At 38.7% G+C, this 17,989-nt stretch overlaps 1 protein-coding gene across 1 annotated transcript; it reads left to right on the top strand.

Moving 5' to 3' along the window:
- Positions 1-3,401: 3,401 nt before the first annotated feature.
- Positions 3,402-6,718, top strand: LOC131306780 (uncharacterized). The gene is made up of 4 exons (XM_058333207.1): positions 3,402-4,042; positions 4,124-4,450; positions 4,770-5,125; positions 5,209-6,718. Exons 1-4 carry the CDS (start codon positions 3,911-3,913, stop codon positions 6,716-6,718), a joined length of 2,325 nt encoding a protein of 774 aa, XP_058189190.1. The 5' UTR covers positions 3,402-3,910.
- Positions 6,719-17,989: the final 11,271 nt, after the last annotated feature.

Genomic DNA, 17,989 nt, shown 5'->3' with positions numbered 1-17,989 from the left:
CTTATGCTTTACAACAAGGCAAGTAATACAAACAATTCATAATACATGCTCATAATCATCCTAAAGATCAAAATACAAATACTTCTATCAATGATAAAGTCTTTATCTTTTGATAACCATTCTTTCTTCCTTTGTGGGAAATTCAATACAACATATGTTTACTAGAGTAAAAGTCGATTATTCCAACATGCTCATACTTCCATTAGCGAAAATAAGTTTACTAACTATCTTGCATTTCAAACATTATAGGTGATAGATAACCTTATATACTCAAAGATAAGGTATAAGAAGATTCTGCGTTATACTTTCCAACATAAGGTTCTATGCTATACATTGAGTGAGTGGACAAGGGACTCTACCTTTCTTCTTGGTGGTAGTGATGACTACGGAAAGTAAGTTGACAGTCGGGCAGAGTAACTTCCTAGGGTAAGCTTCCGGTAGCTTCGAAAGAGAAAGGTTTCTCTCAAAACTAGATTGTGACTAAACTTCTAAACTTTATGGATCGAAAAAGTGGTTTAGGTTGAGTTTCTTGAAGAACACAAGAAGAACTCAAGAACACTCAAGAACAAGAAGAACAAAGTAAGAACACAAGGATTTTCTAAAGAGAAGTTCGAGGATTGGAAGGTGTGAGTTGAATGGCATGAGGGGGGTCCTATTTATAGCAAAATTTGGGCTCCCTCTCTCTCCCATTACCCATTGGTTTTGTTCCATTGTTTGGTCAAATCAATACTTTCAAGCATGCCAAGGCTTGTCACTTCTATTCTAGGTCATAACTTAGGTTATTATGAAGGGTTTCAGTCTTGTCATGTCCTAGGATAGGTTGCTTACAAGGAAGAAGAAGATGATTGGCTAGATTATACTTAGGAAGACTAGAAATGGTTGTAAAGTTGTACTTTGGTTGAGTGTGAGAATGGCAAAAAGAGATAACTTGATGGAGTGTACAAAAGCATGCACACACACACCTCTCTCTCTCTCTCCCTCTCTTTCGGCCTCTCTCTCTCTCTCTCTCTCTCTCGTACTAGATGCCTATATACCAAGTAGGTTTAGGTCTAGGTAGTCTTAAGTCTAGTTGAAAGAGAAAAAGTCTTGGAGAGTTTTCAAGTGACTACTCAATGGAGGAAAATTTCCTAGAAAGTGTATTTATGCAAGTATAGGCTCATATAGGTATGCTTATTATAGCTTATGAAGTACATATATACATGTATATAAGTGTGTGTATGTGTGTGTGTGTGTATATATGTGCATCTAGGAAAGTAACCCTAGAGTAATTAGGCTTAAGGCTATACCCTAGGTTTGCATGCATGGCCTGGCTAGGCTTGCTTCTTTTTGGAAGCAACATGATGGCTATGACTTGTCTTGTCCAAGTTATATACACATTGGTAAGTCAAATGTTCTATTGTCCAAGGGATAAGAATTTCCCTAGCATTTATTAATCAATGGATAAAGAAATAAAGAAGGTAGGTATGGACTTGAATGACTAGTCATGTGATATTAATGATTATCTCTAATGGCCTAATGGTTCAATTAGGGTTAGGAAGGTTCATAAGGCTCAAAGATGGTCAAAAATATCCAATTAGGGTTAGGAAATTGTAACTAGGTGAATTGGTAGTTCGGTTCTTCCAACTAATCGGTTGAAAACTAATGGGGAAATAACGAAACAGTGGAACAAGGGGCAAATATTGCCCAGTTCATGGACCACTTTTTCCTGAATTCATCTGGACATTAGAAGGAGAAAAATAATCCCCTATACATGAAGAGGGCAACCTAGAATGACTAATATGCCCTTGCTAAAAGAAACCCTAAATTCCCCAATTTTGAATCCCCAGCCACTGTTCTCTCATTCCATCCTTCCCTCGTACACTGCTGAAGAGGAGAGACCTACAGGGGAGGGTTCCGCCTCTGCTCGTTTGCTGCAATGACCGTTCTCCCTCACCTCTTCTTCCTCTCTCACTTCATCTCTCTGTAAGCTATATCTCTTTCTCCATTCCACCGAAGAAGAAGCAGTGTCTTCTCCCTGACCAAGCGAGTTCGTAACTGTACGCATCTGGTAAGGAATGTTTTGGGTTTTTCAATTTTATTTGCAGTTTTCTCTCTTTTCTCTTCTCTCATTTCGTCCATGTGTATCTGTTTGCAAGCAATTTGGTTTTTTTCATGTATGAGATAGTGGCCTCTTTGTTATGGTGTTATTGTGTTCAGGTCCTTTGTTTGTGTGTTGTAGCACTTGCTTTTTTCCTTTTCCTTTCTAAAAAATCTGATCTATGAACTGTATGTGTAACTGTTGAGGCTATTTTGGTTTTTTGAACTGGTTTTAAGTTTAACTCTTTGTTCCAATTCTCATGCGTGCCCTTTGCTCTATAGTTGGACAATGGACATTTTGCGCAGGATTAGTGTGATGGAAACTCTTGACTAGCTTTGGTACAAATAGAACTGATGCCATTCATTGATGGGCATTCGCTGAATGCTATTTATTTGTTTTTCTTCCTTGGTCTAACTTTAGATTGATACTATCAAGTTGTTTTGATGACATTACTACTGTTTCAATGCTTGTTTATGTTATCTGCAAACCTATGTATCCAAGTTTGTAACTTTTTAAAGTTCAAAACGAATTAATTCGAAAGGACAATAGTTGTTCAATTGATAAGAATGGTTTTGCATGTGCTGTCTATTTGTTTCTGTATAGGAAATATGTGGACAAGGATAAGTACTACTAGGTTTGGTTTTGGGAAAACAATGGACATTGGCATTGTTTTTGACCAACGAAATGATGAGTCTCTGTAATCTGGAAGTTGTGTTCAAAGGCAGACATGTCGTCCAACTTGGCAAAATATGGATTCTCTTTTTCGGTTGATTGATGCAAAGTTAATAAAAACCTATAATTTTTGGAGAAAAGGTTAAGGAAACCCTAGAATTGGGTATTGAGTAGGTGGATGTCTCATATTTTGTTTGTATTACTCCCCATTTTTGTCATGTGCTGGAGGGACAGGCAGCTGTTAGTTTCTCTATGTTTCATCTCTTTCAAATCTATTAGTTTAATTTTTCAAATAAAATTGTATGAAATTTTTTTGCTCCCAAAATGGTTTCTGTGTCCTACCCCCTACTAAAAAACTCTAGTTTTTGCCTTTTTCTTGTGAAATTTGATCTCTATTAAAATATAACCAACGCCTCTGTCTAAAAAGAGAAGTTAATAATATAAACACCCATGGATGAGAGAAAGAAGGAAATATAGATTACTATGAGTTAGTCCTTTAATATATGCTTATCTATTTCTTAGGGTGAGATGGAATTATTGTTAAGTGTAGCCATGAGATGATTCTGGGCTATCACCTTAATTTGGCATAAGGTTACTTTCCCTTCCTACGTCCATCCCCCTTCGTGGAAATTGTAGTTTGTACAGCAGAAATATACAATGTGTGTTGTCCATTTTAAAAGATGTGTGGCTCTATATGAAATGTGGTTCTTGTTCAAGTCATGTAACATGTTTTTTTGCTGAAAATATAATACTTGCTCTTTAAGTTGCCTAATGTTACTCCTTGTAAGAAAATTTGTTGCTCTGTATGTAATAATGGATGCTCCAGGGCAGTGACTTATATTTTAACTCATTTCAATGGTTGTCCCTTTACAAAGGTGTGTTGATATGTATGAAATGTGGTTCTTGTTCAAGTCATGTAACATGTTTTTTTGCTGAAAATATAATAGTTACTCTATTAAGTTACCTAATGTAACTCCTTATAAGAACTTTTGTTACGCTCTATGCACCAGACTGGTGTTCCTTAAAAAACTTTCTCCCTAGACAACTGTACATTGACGATAGGAAGGTGGAAAACAAAAAACTATTGTGGAAATGGACTTAGATTAGGGAAGTTTTAAAATAACAATTGTGGTTGATGGTATTCGATCATTGTTGAAGGCTATGTCCTCGAGTTCAGTTAGTTCAGGTTGTAGTTTGACGAGAAAGTGCCATTGTGGTGATGAAGTTGTTTTGAAGCCTTCTGGAACTGATTTGAATCCTGGTAGGAGGTTTCTTGGGTGTCCTAAATATCCGGTAAGTTTATGTTCACTTGTTGTTTAGTTCATTCTTTGAGGAGAGAGAGGGTTTAGTGTCATTTGATGGTATACTTTGTAGGATCCAAACCGTTGCAGTTTCTTCGAATGGGTTGATGATCCCATATGCAAGCGTGGCAAGGCTGTTATTCTTGAACAAAAGGAAATGATAGGCAAGTTGTATGACCAGATTAAGTATATGCGAGAGAAAGCCAACTTCTTTGAGGACAAAGCCAAGGAGTATGAGAAGAAGGCTCAAGAGTATGAGGATAAGGCAAAAGAGTTTGATAACATGACTCAAGTTTATGAGTGGAGGATTAAGGAGATGAAGAGAATTGAAAGAAAGAAAATTAAGGAGGCTAGGACAATGGAAATAAATATTTGGATGAAATTGCTCGTGGCACTGCTGGTTCTTGTAGGCGGAAGCATTTTTTTTAATTATGGGGTTAGGGATGAGGGAATTGCGTTACCTCGTTGACTTACATGGGTTGAAATGCCATAATGTTAAGATGTAAATTACAAACTTGGTAATTTGTTGGATGTAAATTACAAACTTGGTAATATTTTGTGTATGTGTATTGTTGACACGGTTAATGGTTGTGTATGTTAATCTAATATTGTCGTATCTATATCTGTGTGGTTTGACACGAAATGTAATAACTTTGTTGTGTTATGGTGTACATAAGTTGGGTCATGAATTAAATACATTAGGTACATTTTCTTTTTAGGTTATGGAGAATGCGGAAAAGAAAACATTGACAGGTTTTTGCTACTGGAGTGGGGAACGAAAGTTAAATGCCAATGGCACCTTCTTGTACAACGGTGGGACGTGTGTAGCTGTTCTACTTGAGGAAGGAAGTAAAATAAATGAGTTACGTGAGAAGGTTTGTGGTGCCCTTAACATGAATTTGGAAGGTAAATTGTACTTCTATAACACAAAGAGGGACAAGACAAAGTATGTAACATTGAATGATGACAACGGTGTTGCAATGTTGTTCCACCTGAACGAAGATGATGTCGACTTGTTCGTAGAAGATATAGGACAAAATAATGACAATATCCCGACCTTTTACGATTCAACAAGGTTAGATGAGTTGTTTCATCTTAATTTAACACTTACAATTTATTTGTTTGCATTTGAATAACCAATGTCATATATTTTGTTAGGGAATCGATGGTCACTCACAACATTAGCTCGCCTGGAGGAACAGTGGCAGTACCTTCTCCCAGTCAGGTAACCAATAGTTCTAGCCAAGAGATGGGGTTGGTACCGTACTTGCCGGAAAATGCAAATGAGATATTAACCTGGAAGGGTCAACTATTTGATAGCCCTGACCTATTCAAGCAATCAGTACTACTATTTGCTGCATCGAACAAGTTTAGCTTCAATTACTTGGATAATAGTAGAACGTACTACCGATTGGTATGTAAAGTAGTGGGGTGTCCTTGGAAGCTTACGGCAAAATGTGAGGGTTCCACTGATTTGGTTCGTATCATAATGTTTAGGAATGAACACCTACATAATGTAGAAGATGCTAGTAATTATAAGTTGACCTTTCGCAGTAAACAAGTGGGCTTGCTTTTCAAGAACCGAATTGTGGACAAGCCTGGATATTTGCCGAGGGATATTTGCAGGGACTTTGAGCATACCTTCCAATGTTGTCTGAATTACAGTCAAGGATGGAGGGCGAAAGAAAAGGCAAAGGAAGCCATCACAGGACCTCCTTCGATGACTTTCCACCTAGTCCCATGGATGTGTCGACGGCTTGTTGAAGCCATACCAAACACGAGAGCAATATGGACGTCGACAAATGAAGGCAAGTTTAAGCAACTATTTGTTTCTTATGGTTGCTCTATTGCTGCATTCAGAAAAGGTTATTTAAGGCCTGTGTTGAAATTGGACGCATATTTCTTGACTGGATACTATCGGGGCCATGTTATATCGGCTAGTGCACATGATGCGGACGATGGGTTGTACCCCCTAGCATATGCCATTGTGTCTAGTGAGAATGATGAAGACTGGTTATGGTTCTTGATTAATCTTAAGGAAGTTATTGGAGGACGTCAAGTTGTGTTGGTCACCGATCGGAACACTTCTTTGTTGAGTAGTATAATTAAGGTTTTTGGCGGGGATTGTAATTCATGGTGTCTCCGTCACCTAAAGGAAAACTTCAGCAAGTCTGCTAGCTCAAAGGGGTTGAAAGCTGAAAGACGGAACACGGCTCTAAAGGTGGTTAATGATCTTGCGTATGCAAGGACCGAAGACTCATTCAAGTCTCATTTGGGCAAGTTGTATGGGATTTGTCCTGATCTTTCAAAATGGGTGGAAGATAACAATCCAAAGCACTGGTCGAATGCTTTTTTCCCTTACAAGAGATGGGACAAGATGTACACAAATTTGGCTGAATGTTTCAATTCTTGGCTATTGCCATTAAGGGAATTGGACATCATCCAATTTATGACAGGACACGTGTCCAAGACCACTGAGTTGTTGCTTCGTAAGCATATCGAGGTTAGGAAATGGAAATTGCCAGTTGGGAAACAAATTAAGGATGACATTAAGAAGTCTCAAGAATATGCACAAAAATTTACGCATCGTAACTCCTCGCCGACTAAGTTCATTGTCGCTAATGACACTAGGCGACTTTATGCAGTCAAGCTGATCCCACGTAGTTGAAGTTGTCTTGCTTGGCAGATGTCTGGAATTCCTTGCGCTTATGCTGCTCGTGCTATTCAAAGCTCTGGTTTTTCTATTTACGATATGGTGGATCCTTTTCTAAAAAGGGAGATGCAAATGGCGATATATGAGAATACCATGTCCCCAGTGTCGTTGCATGACATGCCTAGTGCTGAATCATTTTTGGCAGTCAATGACCTGAACGATAATAATGTTATGAGTGCCTCTTGTACTGATCCTTTTTTACGTCCCCCCATTGTGAAAAGGCCGGCCGACCGACCGAAGAAAAGAAGGATTGAGTCACAGACACAAGATAAGGGCACAGTTTTTTACAGCCGCTGTCACGAACCAGGGCACAACCGTAGCACATGCCAATCCGCAATACCAGGATGATAGGTACACTCACACAAAAGTCAAACTCTTTTGCCTTATCCTTAGTAACTTGTAATACCCCTGGCCTTTAATTGTGCTTAGAGTTACTGCTATGTTGCATTTTAGGCTAACCATGTGGGTTATTGACTTGTTTTATTTGTTAATAGGAGTTGGAGCATATGTTACCACATGTCACACATACACTTGCTCAATACATGCTTTGGATAATTGATTTGAAGTACAATTTCAGTATTGGTATGTAGTTGAAGTGAGAAAAGATATTTCAATTTCTGCAGAATTGAAATACCCATGTTTGTTTGATTTTGGGGAATTTTATTCTATATAAATTCTGAACGTAGCATTACTCAATTTAAGAACTGTTGACTGCACCAACACATGTTGAGGAAATGGCCATAAATTTATGCTCGATGAAATCGTAAACTGATTTTTGATTTCGAAACTACATTCATCGACCTGAAAAAATATGTACAGTTTGTGCCATACTTACTCCTATGTGACGTCAGATGTAATGTTCAAATTTATGGAATTGATGTTCAAATTTATGGAATTGCACATTCTGAAATTCTTGCATAATTGTAGGGTTGTTAACATCTTCTAATCATAATTTTTTTCCTGATTTTGTTGGCAGCAAAGGTTGGTAAGTAGGTATCCAACTATTGGTGAAGCAGGCCGCGACCACATGGTTGGGATGCCATTTGTTAATTGTTTCCACTTCATTGCTTGTACCACTAATTGAACTTTTTTATTGTTTTTTGGCATGTACGGTAATTAGCCCTTATCTCTCTTACAAGTATTGCTGAGACTTACAGTGTAATGGTCATATGTTGAAATCATGGTAGTTAATAGCCAACTTGGTTGTCCTACGTATTGGTGGTTTTGTAGTGGATTTTTAAGTAACATCAAAGCCTTCAATTCAATTCTAGTGGTGACAGGCCATATCAATGGTTCTTTGTATTTTGAGTAACACCAAAGCTTTCAATCTTATGTGCTTGCACAATGTTTGATATGTTTCAAGAAGGTTTGGAGGGTGGCTTGGTTCTTAGCACCTCTTCATTATTGTCCTCTTCATACAGGAAAAAAAAACCAAATGTAAACTGATATGGCTACGGATTAAAGAAATAAATGGGTTTGAATTGTTTGATTGGGGCCTTCTTTTTCTAGAATAAATTATTTTGTATTTGAACTCAACTGAAGGTATCCTTCCTTTACAATATTTATTAACGTTGGGTTGTCTATGAAATCAGTGTCCTCACTCTCTATCGTAAGGGCTCTATGAACTACTTCTTGTGTAGTCATTACGAACACACCCTCCCCTTCCCTTCAGTGATGTAATGCTTCTTGAACAACACCAGCTGGTCAGGGAATCCTTCGATGACGTACCCTTTCTGATCCCGAACTACATTCTGCAATGCCTTTGCCCTTCCATTTTGGGTCTGACTTGTCCATGATTTTGTTCAAACTTCTTTCAATGTGCCTTCACAAAAAAACAAAAATAAATACACAAACGCTCATAAATAACATTACCAACATACTCTCTCAAATATCACTACTCTCAACATATCTACCTAATGTACAAACCAATATTTTATGGAATTTATTGGTAGGGTACATTTTTGACAAGATTCACTGGACTTCTTCGCTGGGCCCCTTTGAAAATGGCAGATAGAATAAGGGATAGCTCACACGTAATATTCCATAGTCCACATTTATATAATAACATAAGCAAACTCACCTACGACAATGAATATTTCATACTCCACAGTTATGTAATGCCTCACAATGAATATTTCATACTCCACGGTTATGTAAAAAAAAAAATTGGTCTTTGTGATTCAAAGTTGTAGTCTTTGTGAAAAAAATTATACTTTTTCAGTAATATTTACTTGCTCTTACTATGAAAATAAGTTGGCCCATATACACGACAAGGAGGCCAGTGAAAGGTCAAATCAACTAAGTTACCTGTCTATATACACACTTGCTGGGCCATTGATGAATCATTCCTCACAATTACGATATGGATCCAAATTGGCCTTTTGGAAGAAGACTACAAAAGGGCGAGAGTTCTGGTTCTGGTTCTGGTTCTGGTTCTCGTACACGGGCACGGGCACCCCCCCCCCACCTGTTCAACATCCGAACATCCATCCTTCCTTTGGTTCGGTACAAGATGATGAACTGCATCGTTTACTTCAAAGAAGAACTATGAGAGTTCTCACAACAAACGGGGAAATTGTGGAACGATCGATAGACGAATATGGTGGATTACCAATCCAAGTGCCGCCACCAGTAAACCCCCCACGTGTTGATCTGTCGAACAACTCCCGTTTCCATCGTTTCCGACAAGCAAGTGAGATGGATGAAGGGGACGATCGTCGACAATCACAGCTTTCTGTTAAGGATGCTTGGTTGGCCGACAACAAAGCAAGGACTCGTGATGCTTTTTCCATACACCTTATGCGTGGGTACCGCGGGGTCATGTCGCGCAATTCATTTCATAAGTGGCCAAGGATAGCCAATGAACCACCACCGCCAATGGTAAATCCACGTGAAGATCAATGTCTCCTGCCAAGATTGGACTATACGCTTGCTACATACGACAGGCGTGGCAAACGAACATTTTTCGAACCTTTGGTGCAATACGATGCAACTGAAGATGCTTATTTCAAACTAGATTGGAACCAATCTTCATTTGAGGGTGAAGCCGGTGATTTACTTAAGTGGCCTAATATGTTTGTACATAGGAACAAGTTGGAAGCAAAATGTCATAAGTACCTACTTAAGGTGCCTAAAGCATGGTCAGCGCATATGATGGACGGAAGAAGGCCAAACTGTCTCCATAACGACATGTGCGAAAGGCTGCAGCTTGAGATTACCATGTGCAGGCGACTAATTCGTCAAGGCTTGATAGTCAAGAAAGTAAGGGAAGCTGAAAGGGACGGCTTCGACCCTAGAGAGTCTATTACAGGAATTAAGAGGGATCCACAGTATGCGTCCGACCCTGAAGTATCTGATTACTCCGATGACGAATAGGAGTAATTGTGTTTCATTCCATTGTTGTAATTATAAATTGGAGTAGTATTGTTCTTCGATTTATGCAACAACTTTATGGAAACTTATAAGGATGGTGTATTAGGTACATCTTCAACTCCGGTGGAATGGAGGAGAATAATGGTGGAATTAGCATTATGACTTTTGTAGTGGGTACTAAATTTCTTTCATTTGAATTAGCATAGGGACTTTTGTTACCTCGAAGAATGGTAGTTGAGCTGCTGAACTCCATAGTAATGGTAGTACTTTCACTGTGGAACTATGTCCAAATAATGTCATAATGTTAGTCAAGATTTATTGGTAGGGTCCATTAATGACAAGATTCACCGGCCCCCCGTGGTGGGCCCCCTTTCATAGGGCAGCTGGAATAGGGAATGCCTCACACTTAATATTCCATACTCAACAGTTATGTAAATGAAAAAGGGCTCCTTATGATTCTAAATTGTATTCTTTGTGAAAAACCAATGTACTCTTTGGGAAATATTTACTTGCTCCTGTTACCTCGGAGAATGGTAGTTGAGCTGCTGAAATCCATAGTAATGATAGTACTTTCACTGTGGAACTATGTACCTAATAAAACACAAGAGTGTGGGCCTCCACACAAGACAATGTTGATCCAAGGGTTGGGATTGATTTGATTTAATGGTGGAGAGGCATTCTTCTCATTTAATTAAAGTGCCCACATCCCCACATTTATTACAACAATGCCATCAGAGAACATGAAGTTCCTCCACAATCCATCTCACTTCCACATCTCACTTCCTCCACAACTATGTTCCACATCTCACGAGCTTTGCACAGTTGTTTTTGATGCACATGCAAGGGGGGTCTATGAATTAGTGGAGAAGTTCACTTAGTTCTAGGTATGAGATGATCAAATTATCTCTCTCAAGTAATTTATTTCGTGAATCGATTTAGTGATTGAGCTACTACGAATATTCAAAAGGTAATTCCAACCACATGGGTAGTGCCGTATGCACGGGCCATTCGCTAGTGTCCAAATAATGTCATAATGTTAGTCAATATTTATTGGTAGTGTGCATTAATGACAAGATTCACTGGCCCCCCGTGGTGGGCCCCCTTTCCTAGGACAGCTGGAATAGGGAATGGCTCACACTTAATATTCCATACGCAACAGTTATGTAAATGAAAAAGTGCTCCATATGATTCTAAATTGTATTCTTTGTGAAAACACAATGTACTCTTTGGGAAATATTTACTTGCTCCTGTTACCTCGGAGAATGGTAGTTGAGCTATTGAAATCCATAGTACTGGTAGTACTTTCACTGTGGAACTATGTCCAAATAATGTCATAATGTTAGTCAAGAATTATTGGTAGGGTCCATTAATGACAAGATTCACAGGGCCCCCTTTCATAGGGCAGCTGGAATAGGGAATGCCTCACACTAAATATTCCATACCCAACAGTTACGTAAATTACAAAGTGCTCGTTCTGATTATAAATTGTATTCTTTGTGAAAAAACAATGTACTCTTTGGGAAATATTTACTTGCTCCTGTTACCTCGGAGAATGGTAGTTGAGCTGCTGAACTCTATAGCAATCGTAGTACTATCACTATTTAATTTATCGTACTAAATGATGTGTATAAATAAATATGAGATAGGGAACTAATTTGCATCTTCATCTTCTTTCTGCCTCATACAATGTTTGTTGGCTCCCCTCAAGTCCCATCCCAACTTTCTATATACCTTAGGTTCACATAGTCATAAACCCACAATGATAACTACAATCAAAACTCAACATACTGACTTCGTCTTCTTTTTGCCTCATAGATTGGTTGATGGCTCCCCTTAATTCTCATCCCAACTTTCTTCATACCTCAGCTTTGACTACAATCCAAACTTAAGTTTCCCAACTTGTTTGTCCTAACAAAATTCTACTTGCTTCGCGTGAACAAGATGCAGTCCATTTCCGTTCAAAAACCCATAAACAAACAATACAATCCAAACTTCTGAAATGCCCTTCCTTCATACTCTATGGTTATATACATTTGTTGTTGGGTTATTCTTCATGGGTATAGGCGGTGTTGGTAAATAAAAACTAAAGTGGCTATCTACCTTATTAGGTCATTCTGACACCCATTTGGAGCATATCTCACAAATTCGAACGCTGAGTTCGATACATGTTCGAAAACCAACAAATCCATTTGTTTTCATTGACAATATCTCACGAGCTTTTCCAGGCAGTTGCTTTTTCCATCAAATTGATGATAGGTGCATTGCATGTGTGAACCTATCTATGTGGGTATGTTATGGGCGGTGTTGGTAAAAAACCACTAAAGTGGCTATTTACATTATTATATTGACTTGTTGTCACGATCCGCAGCATGTTGATGAAGACTGGTCATGGCAGCCCTTCTGGCACTGTCAAGCATATTCACTTCTGTGGTGTTATGCTTGCAAACCGGGGTGACCTAAAGTGGCTATCTACATTATTATGTTGATTTGGCTTGACGCAGAAACAAGCAATCCCCACAGATGGCTGCCCATGTTGGCATTTCAAGCAGTGTGAAACAGCAAGGACTTCTGTGGTGTTATGTTTTTTTAGGGAGGGGACAAACTTAATGGACGTTGTATTTACGCAGGTTTGATTGACGGACCTATGTGATCAAGATTATGTCCATATTAAGGTTGTAAATTATTTGGGCCATTTTAAGGCAGATGAAATCAATTTTGTATGCAACAAATGTCTTGTTACTGCATTAAACTCCATTAATTATATGGTGTACACAGATATTTGATGTAATTGTCTTAGATTAGTAAGTTCGGTCTTATGAAATTTTTGAATAAGTTGGTTGAGGTCATACGGTAGTCAAACGTCGGACCATGGTAATTGAGGTGCTGAACTCCATACAGTATGTGAAGATATATTGGTGGTAGATTTCTGACAAGATTCGCTAGGCTTCTTAGATGGGCCCCTTTCAAAAAGGCCTGGTGGAATATGGGGTGGGTCACACATACTATTCTATACTCCAGACTTCTATAAAGAAATAAATGCTCTCTATGATTCGAAGTTGTAGTCTTGTTGAAAATAAAATATACTCTTTCAGTAATTGATACTTGCTCTAACTTTCTCGGAGAATGGTAGTTGAGGTTCTGAACTCCACAGTACATTTGGTACTTTCATTGCCAAACTATATATAAATTAATGTCATAATGTTAGTCAAAAAGTGATAACCTTAGTTCCAAATGTCCTTTGTTTCTATTTTTGGTTTTTTTTTGATTGATTTTTGTTGGCTTGTAATTTGCTGTCCTCATCCAACTAGTTCATCTAGTTGTTATTTATTAAAAAAAAAGGTAGAACAAATAAATGGCAACGAATTTGGATGACAATTGAAATTGGATTTGAGGTGGCTGAGCCTTGTGGGTGGAGAAATTATTCAATACCTTTAGAGATGAAACTGGACAGAACCATTGTTCATGATTTCGTGGGAGAGGGATACAATGCTCCAATGTTGACATTTTCTAATCATATCGATGATACAATTATATATTGGGCAATATCGGATCGTATGGACCGATAGACAAGCATATAATTTTATCGGAGATCCAATGTCTCATTACTTAACGGCAGATACACAATATACATAACGGACTTTATTTACAAGGGACATTTACAATGTTATCGGAGATCCAATTATCTGAGCCAATGGACATTTGGCTCAGATAATTTGTATGATTAATACACTGGAATTGAAGGACTAGTAGGCTGTGTAGGGAGGTATTCCCGAACAGATACATCTAGTTGCCGAACACGTGGTGTATAAGAACACGTGGGAAAATGAGCATGACTGATCGCCGGTCAGTGCTTTGAACAGCGATAAGGGCCAATGACATGAGAAGTCATGGGTATAAACTTACTGCTCGGCGGATAGAGACATTCCGATTACCTTGGGCCAAGTTACATGTGAAGTAGCTGGTCCAAGTAGACTGTTCGGTTATGATACAGCCGAACAGATGACGTAAGAACCAAGCACATGATACGAGGGATCATGGGTTGAAAGCAATGCAATTGATATCCGAACAAATGGTACGAGGGACCATGGTTTGAATATAAGACAGGACAGTCATCATGCTAGACAAATGATCGGCAATATGGACTAGTGACATGAGAAGTCAATGGTCCAGGAAGGCTGTACGGGCTCAAGTACCAGTTACATATGAAGTAACTGGTCCAAACCGTCTGTTCGGCCATGAGACGGCCGAACAAAAGAAAGGACTTTAGTCAAGTATTGGAGCATAGGGAACATTCTGGAAGAATCCAGAAACAGAGGTATTCCGTTAAGGAATAAGATCCCGAGGATATAGGATCTGAGAAAGATACCCAATAAGAGTGGGATGTTCGGCCAGTAATGGAAAAGAATCCCAAAGGGACTCTTTTGTAATGAACTGATAAAGGAAACGAGAATCCTTGATATCCTGGGTTTCCTATACGAATTGGGAATCCTATGGCAATAGGGATGCTTGGTCGCCAAGCATACGAATGTCTATATAAACAGAGTAAACCTAGAGGTAAAAGGTACGCAATACATTGCATCATTCGATATTTACCTACTGATAATTAGGGTTTCTTTAGTACGAAATACTAACAAAGGCATCGGAGGGCCTTTGCCACGAGAGGCAAAGGTGTACTCACTCCTTGTCTGTTTTGCAGATCAAGGGTCTCGTTGACAAATTAGGGTTCCGAACAAGAGGCACGAGAAGCCGTTGCAAACCAGTGCTGTTTAGAGCATTACTTGAATTTGTCCACCTACAATTGGCGCCGTCTGTGGGAAACGAAAGAGTTCCCTTTGAAATACGACCATGGTGGAAGTAGATCCAGCAACACCACACGACCCAAAGGATGTGTTAGTTGGAGGAGGGGATAAATCTCCACCCGGGGCTCTGAGAAAGCCCGAGGGAGGACACAATAGGACCACGAGTAAGGGCCGCCCCCTTACCGTCCACGGCAACTACAAAAATAGAGATGGAGAGATGGCATCGAAGTCCACGAGAAGGACTAAATCCCATCGAGGGGATGAATCGATTGCACACTCCAGGAGTGTGTACCGTAGTGAAGACGTTCTTGATAAGAAGAGACAAGAGATCGAGGAGTATCACTACAAGAAATTACACAATTGCCGACTAAAATTCCCGACTAAACTAAATTTAGTCGCCAATTATTGAACAATTGCCGACTAAAATTATTTAGTCGGGAAATAATTATGTTTGCCGACTAAAATTAGTTTTAGTCGGGAAATAATAATGTTTGCCGACTAGTAAATAAATTTAGTCGGAGAATATCAATTTTCTCCCCGAATTTAAAAACCAATTAATGAAAACAATTTCCCGACTAAACCATTTAGTAGGGAATATTAATATTTGCCGACTAACATTATATTTAGTCGGCGAATATCAATTTTTTTCTAAAATTTAAAAATTTAAAGAACGAAAAACATTTGCCGACTAAATAATTTAGTAGGGAATATTAATATTGGCCGACTAAAATACATTTAGTCGGCGAATGTCTATTTTTTTCCTAAATTTAAAAAATTAAAGAACGAAAAACATTTGCCGACTAAACCATTTAGTAGGGAATATTAATATTTACCGACTAAAACATTTAGTCGGCGAATATCTATTTTTTCCTAAATTTAAAAAATTAATGAATGAAAAAACATTTCCCGACTAAATAATTTAGTAGGGAATATTAATATTTGCCGACTAAAATTACATTTAGTCGGCGAATATCTATTTTTTTTGCAAATTTTAAAAATTAATAAATGAAAAACATTTTCCAACTAAATAATTTAAATAATTTAGTAGGGAATAGAAATATTTGCTGACTAAAATTACATTTGGTTGGAGAATAAATTTTTCCTCTCTTTGAAACAAAATTTCAAGAAAATCAATATTTGTTTCGACGACATCGATCACACGATGAAACCTTCCCGATCGAAACCGTTCAATTTTTTTTCCTTCTTAATCATAAGATTTTTTGTAAATTTTTTGCTTGATTGGGTTAAGGAAAGCTGTTTATCGGCACACAAATTGTTAATTAAAAAGAATATTATTGTCTGATCAAATATCTATTCAAATAGAGTTAACTTCATTCTTGGTATGAATGATTAACTTCATTCTTGGTACAAATGATCTAATTTGTATTACGTAAAAGATAGATGATTTGGATTGCCAAATAAGGCCTCAGGCGGGGCTCGGTTAGTGCACTATAACACTGAAACGTCTCCGAACGCATTAAATATGTTTTTGATTATGTGGTCGCTAATATCGAATGGTCTTTGATTTTGGTGACGATGCTATAATTGGTAAGACGTGAAATCCTAACGGTTCAGATCGAGTATTACAAAAAATTACTCGGCAGTTATGTTTACAATCTATGCTTTTTTTTATTTACTTGATGATACCGACTGGGAAAGAACTAGATCCAAGAAAGGACCAGAGGATGAAACCATGACTGCACGAGAAGCAGCACGGAAAGCACTTCAGAATATAGCATCCTCCCCTTTTGCAAAAAAGTTACAGGAGGCTAGGTTGCCGACCAGAGTGAAACACGGAACATTCATCCTCTACGAGACAGATGCTGATCCCGTGGCACATATACAGCATTACCAGCAGGCAATGTTTATGCATGAAGGAGATGATGCAATTATGTGCAAGATGTTCCCGTCGAGTTTAGGGAAAGTAGCTTTGTCTTGGTTTCACAGATTGGGTTCACGCTCCATCTGAACATGGGTACAGTTGGCCGAGGAATTCACTGCACGGTTTTTGACGAGCAGGAAAGCTCCCAAAACCTTTGAGAGTCTTTCCTTTATGAAGCAAGGAGAGGACGAGCCGATCAGGACATATGCAAAAAAGTACTGGGAAACCTTCAACGAGATTGAAGGTTGTAGCGAGGGATACGCAATAGCCACGTTCAGGACAGGTTTACCTATTCGGGGGGAACTGCGTAAGTCCCTAAACATGAGTCCAGTGCAGACATTGGCAAAACTAATGGAGCGAATTGAGCAGCACGCTAGGAACGAGGATGACATTCTACGGGAGGATGGTAAGCTGGCTGCCGAGCAAGTAAAGGGGCCTATAAAGAAAGCAGAAAAGCCAGAGCCCAAAACTTATCGTGAAAGGAAAGATTATGGGCAAGCAAAGAAAGAGCAGTTCAAGGACAAACAAGCTCCGGATCCAAAGTCATTCTTCTCAATAAATACGGTCTGGAAAGAGCCCATTTACAGAATTCTTTATCGAATAAAGAATCAGCCATATTTCAAATGGCCTCCAACTCTAGGTGGGAATAAAGATGCAAAGCGTGCTACGAATCAGCACTGCAGCTACCATAAGGATTGGGGCCATATGACAGAGGATTATGAGATGTTTAAATGGCATCTTGATGATCTGGTCTCACGAGGTTATCATAAAGAATTTATCCAAGAAGATCTCAAGGATAAAGAAAAAGCAATGGAATTGGATTACGAACAGAATCTAAAGGGAGTAATCCATATGATACATGGATTAGCCGAGCCTTATACGAGAAATGAGGTGAGATTGCTTCAGAGACAGATTAAACACGACCAACATGTGATGCAGTTAGGAAAGAAGAGAGGGCGAAAAGAAGAGGCATGCAAAGAAGGCATAGTTTTTTCAGATGAAGATCTGGGAGGAGTCCAGGTACCTCACAATGACGCATTAGTCATAACCCTACGAGTTGGGGAATATGACATGGAAAGAATCCTGGTGGACTCTGGGAGTTGCACCGAAGTGCTGTATTACGATGCATTCAAGAAAGTAGGACTGACTCAAGAAGACTTGGTACAATCAGTA

Source organism: Rhododendron vialii, chromosome 11a, assembly GCF_030253575.1.
Source record: "Rhododendron vialii isolate Sample 1 chromosome 11a, ASM3025357v1".
NCBI classification, from domain to species: Eukaryota; Viridiplantae; Streptophyta; class Magnoliopsida; order Ericales; family Ericaceae; genus Rhododendron; species Rhododendron vialii.
Note: the sequence above shows the minus strand (reverse complement) of the source record. Positions and strands in the feature narration are given on the sequence as shown.

Bases quoted from the DNA above. Each gene is read 5' to 3' on its own strand.
- LOC131306780 (XM_058333207.1), top strand. From the start codon at position 3,911: ATGTCCTCGAGTTCAGTTAGTTCAGGTTGTAGTTTGACGAGAAAGTGC. The intron at 4,043-4,123 runs GTAAGTTTATGT...TATACTTTGTAG, and splicing joins TTGGGTGTCCTAAATATCCG to GATCCAAACCGTTGCAGTTT. The intron at 4,451-4,769 runs GTTCTTGTAGGC...TTTTCTTTTTAG, and splicing joins AATTGCTCGTGGCACTGCTG to GTTATGGAGAATGCGGAAAA.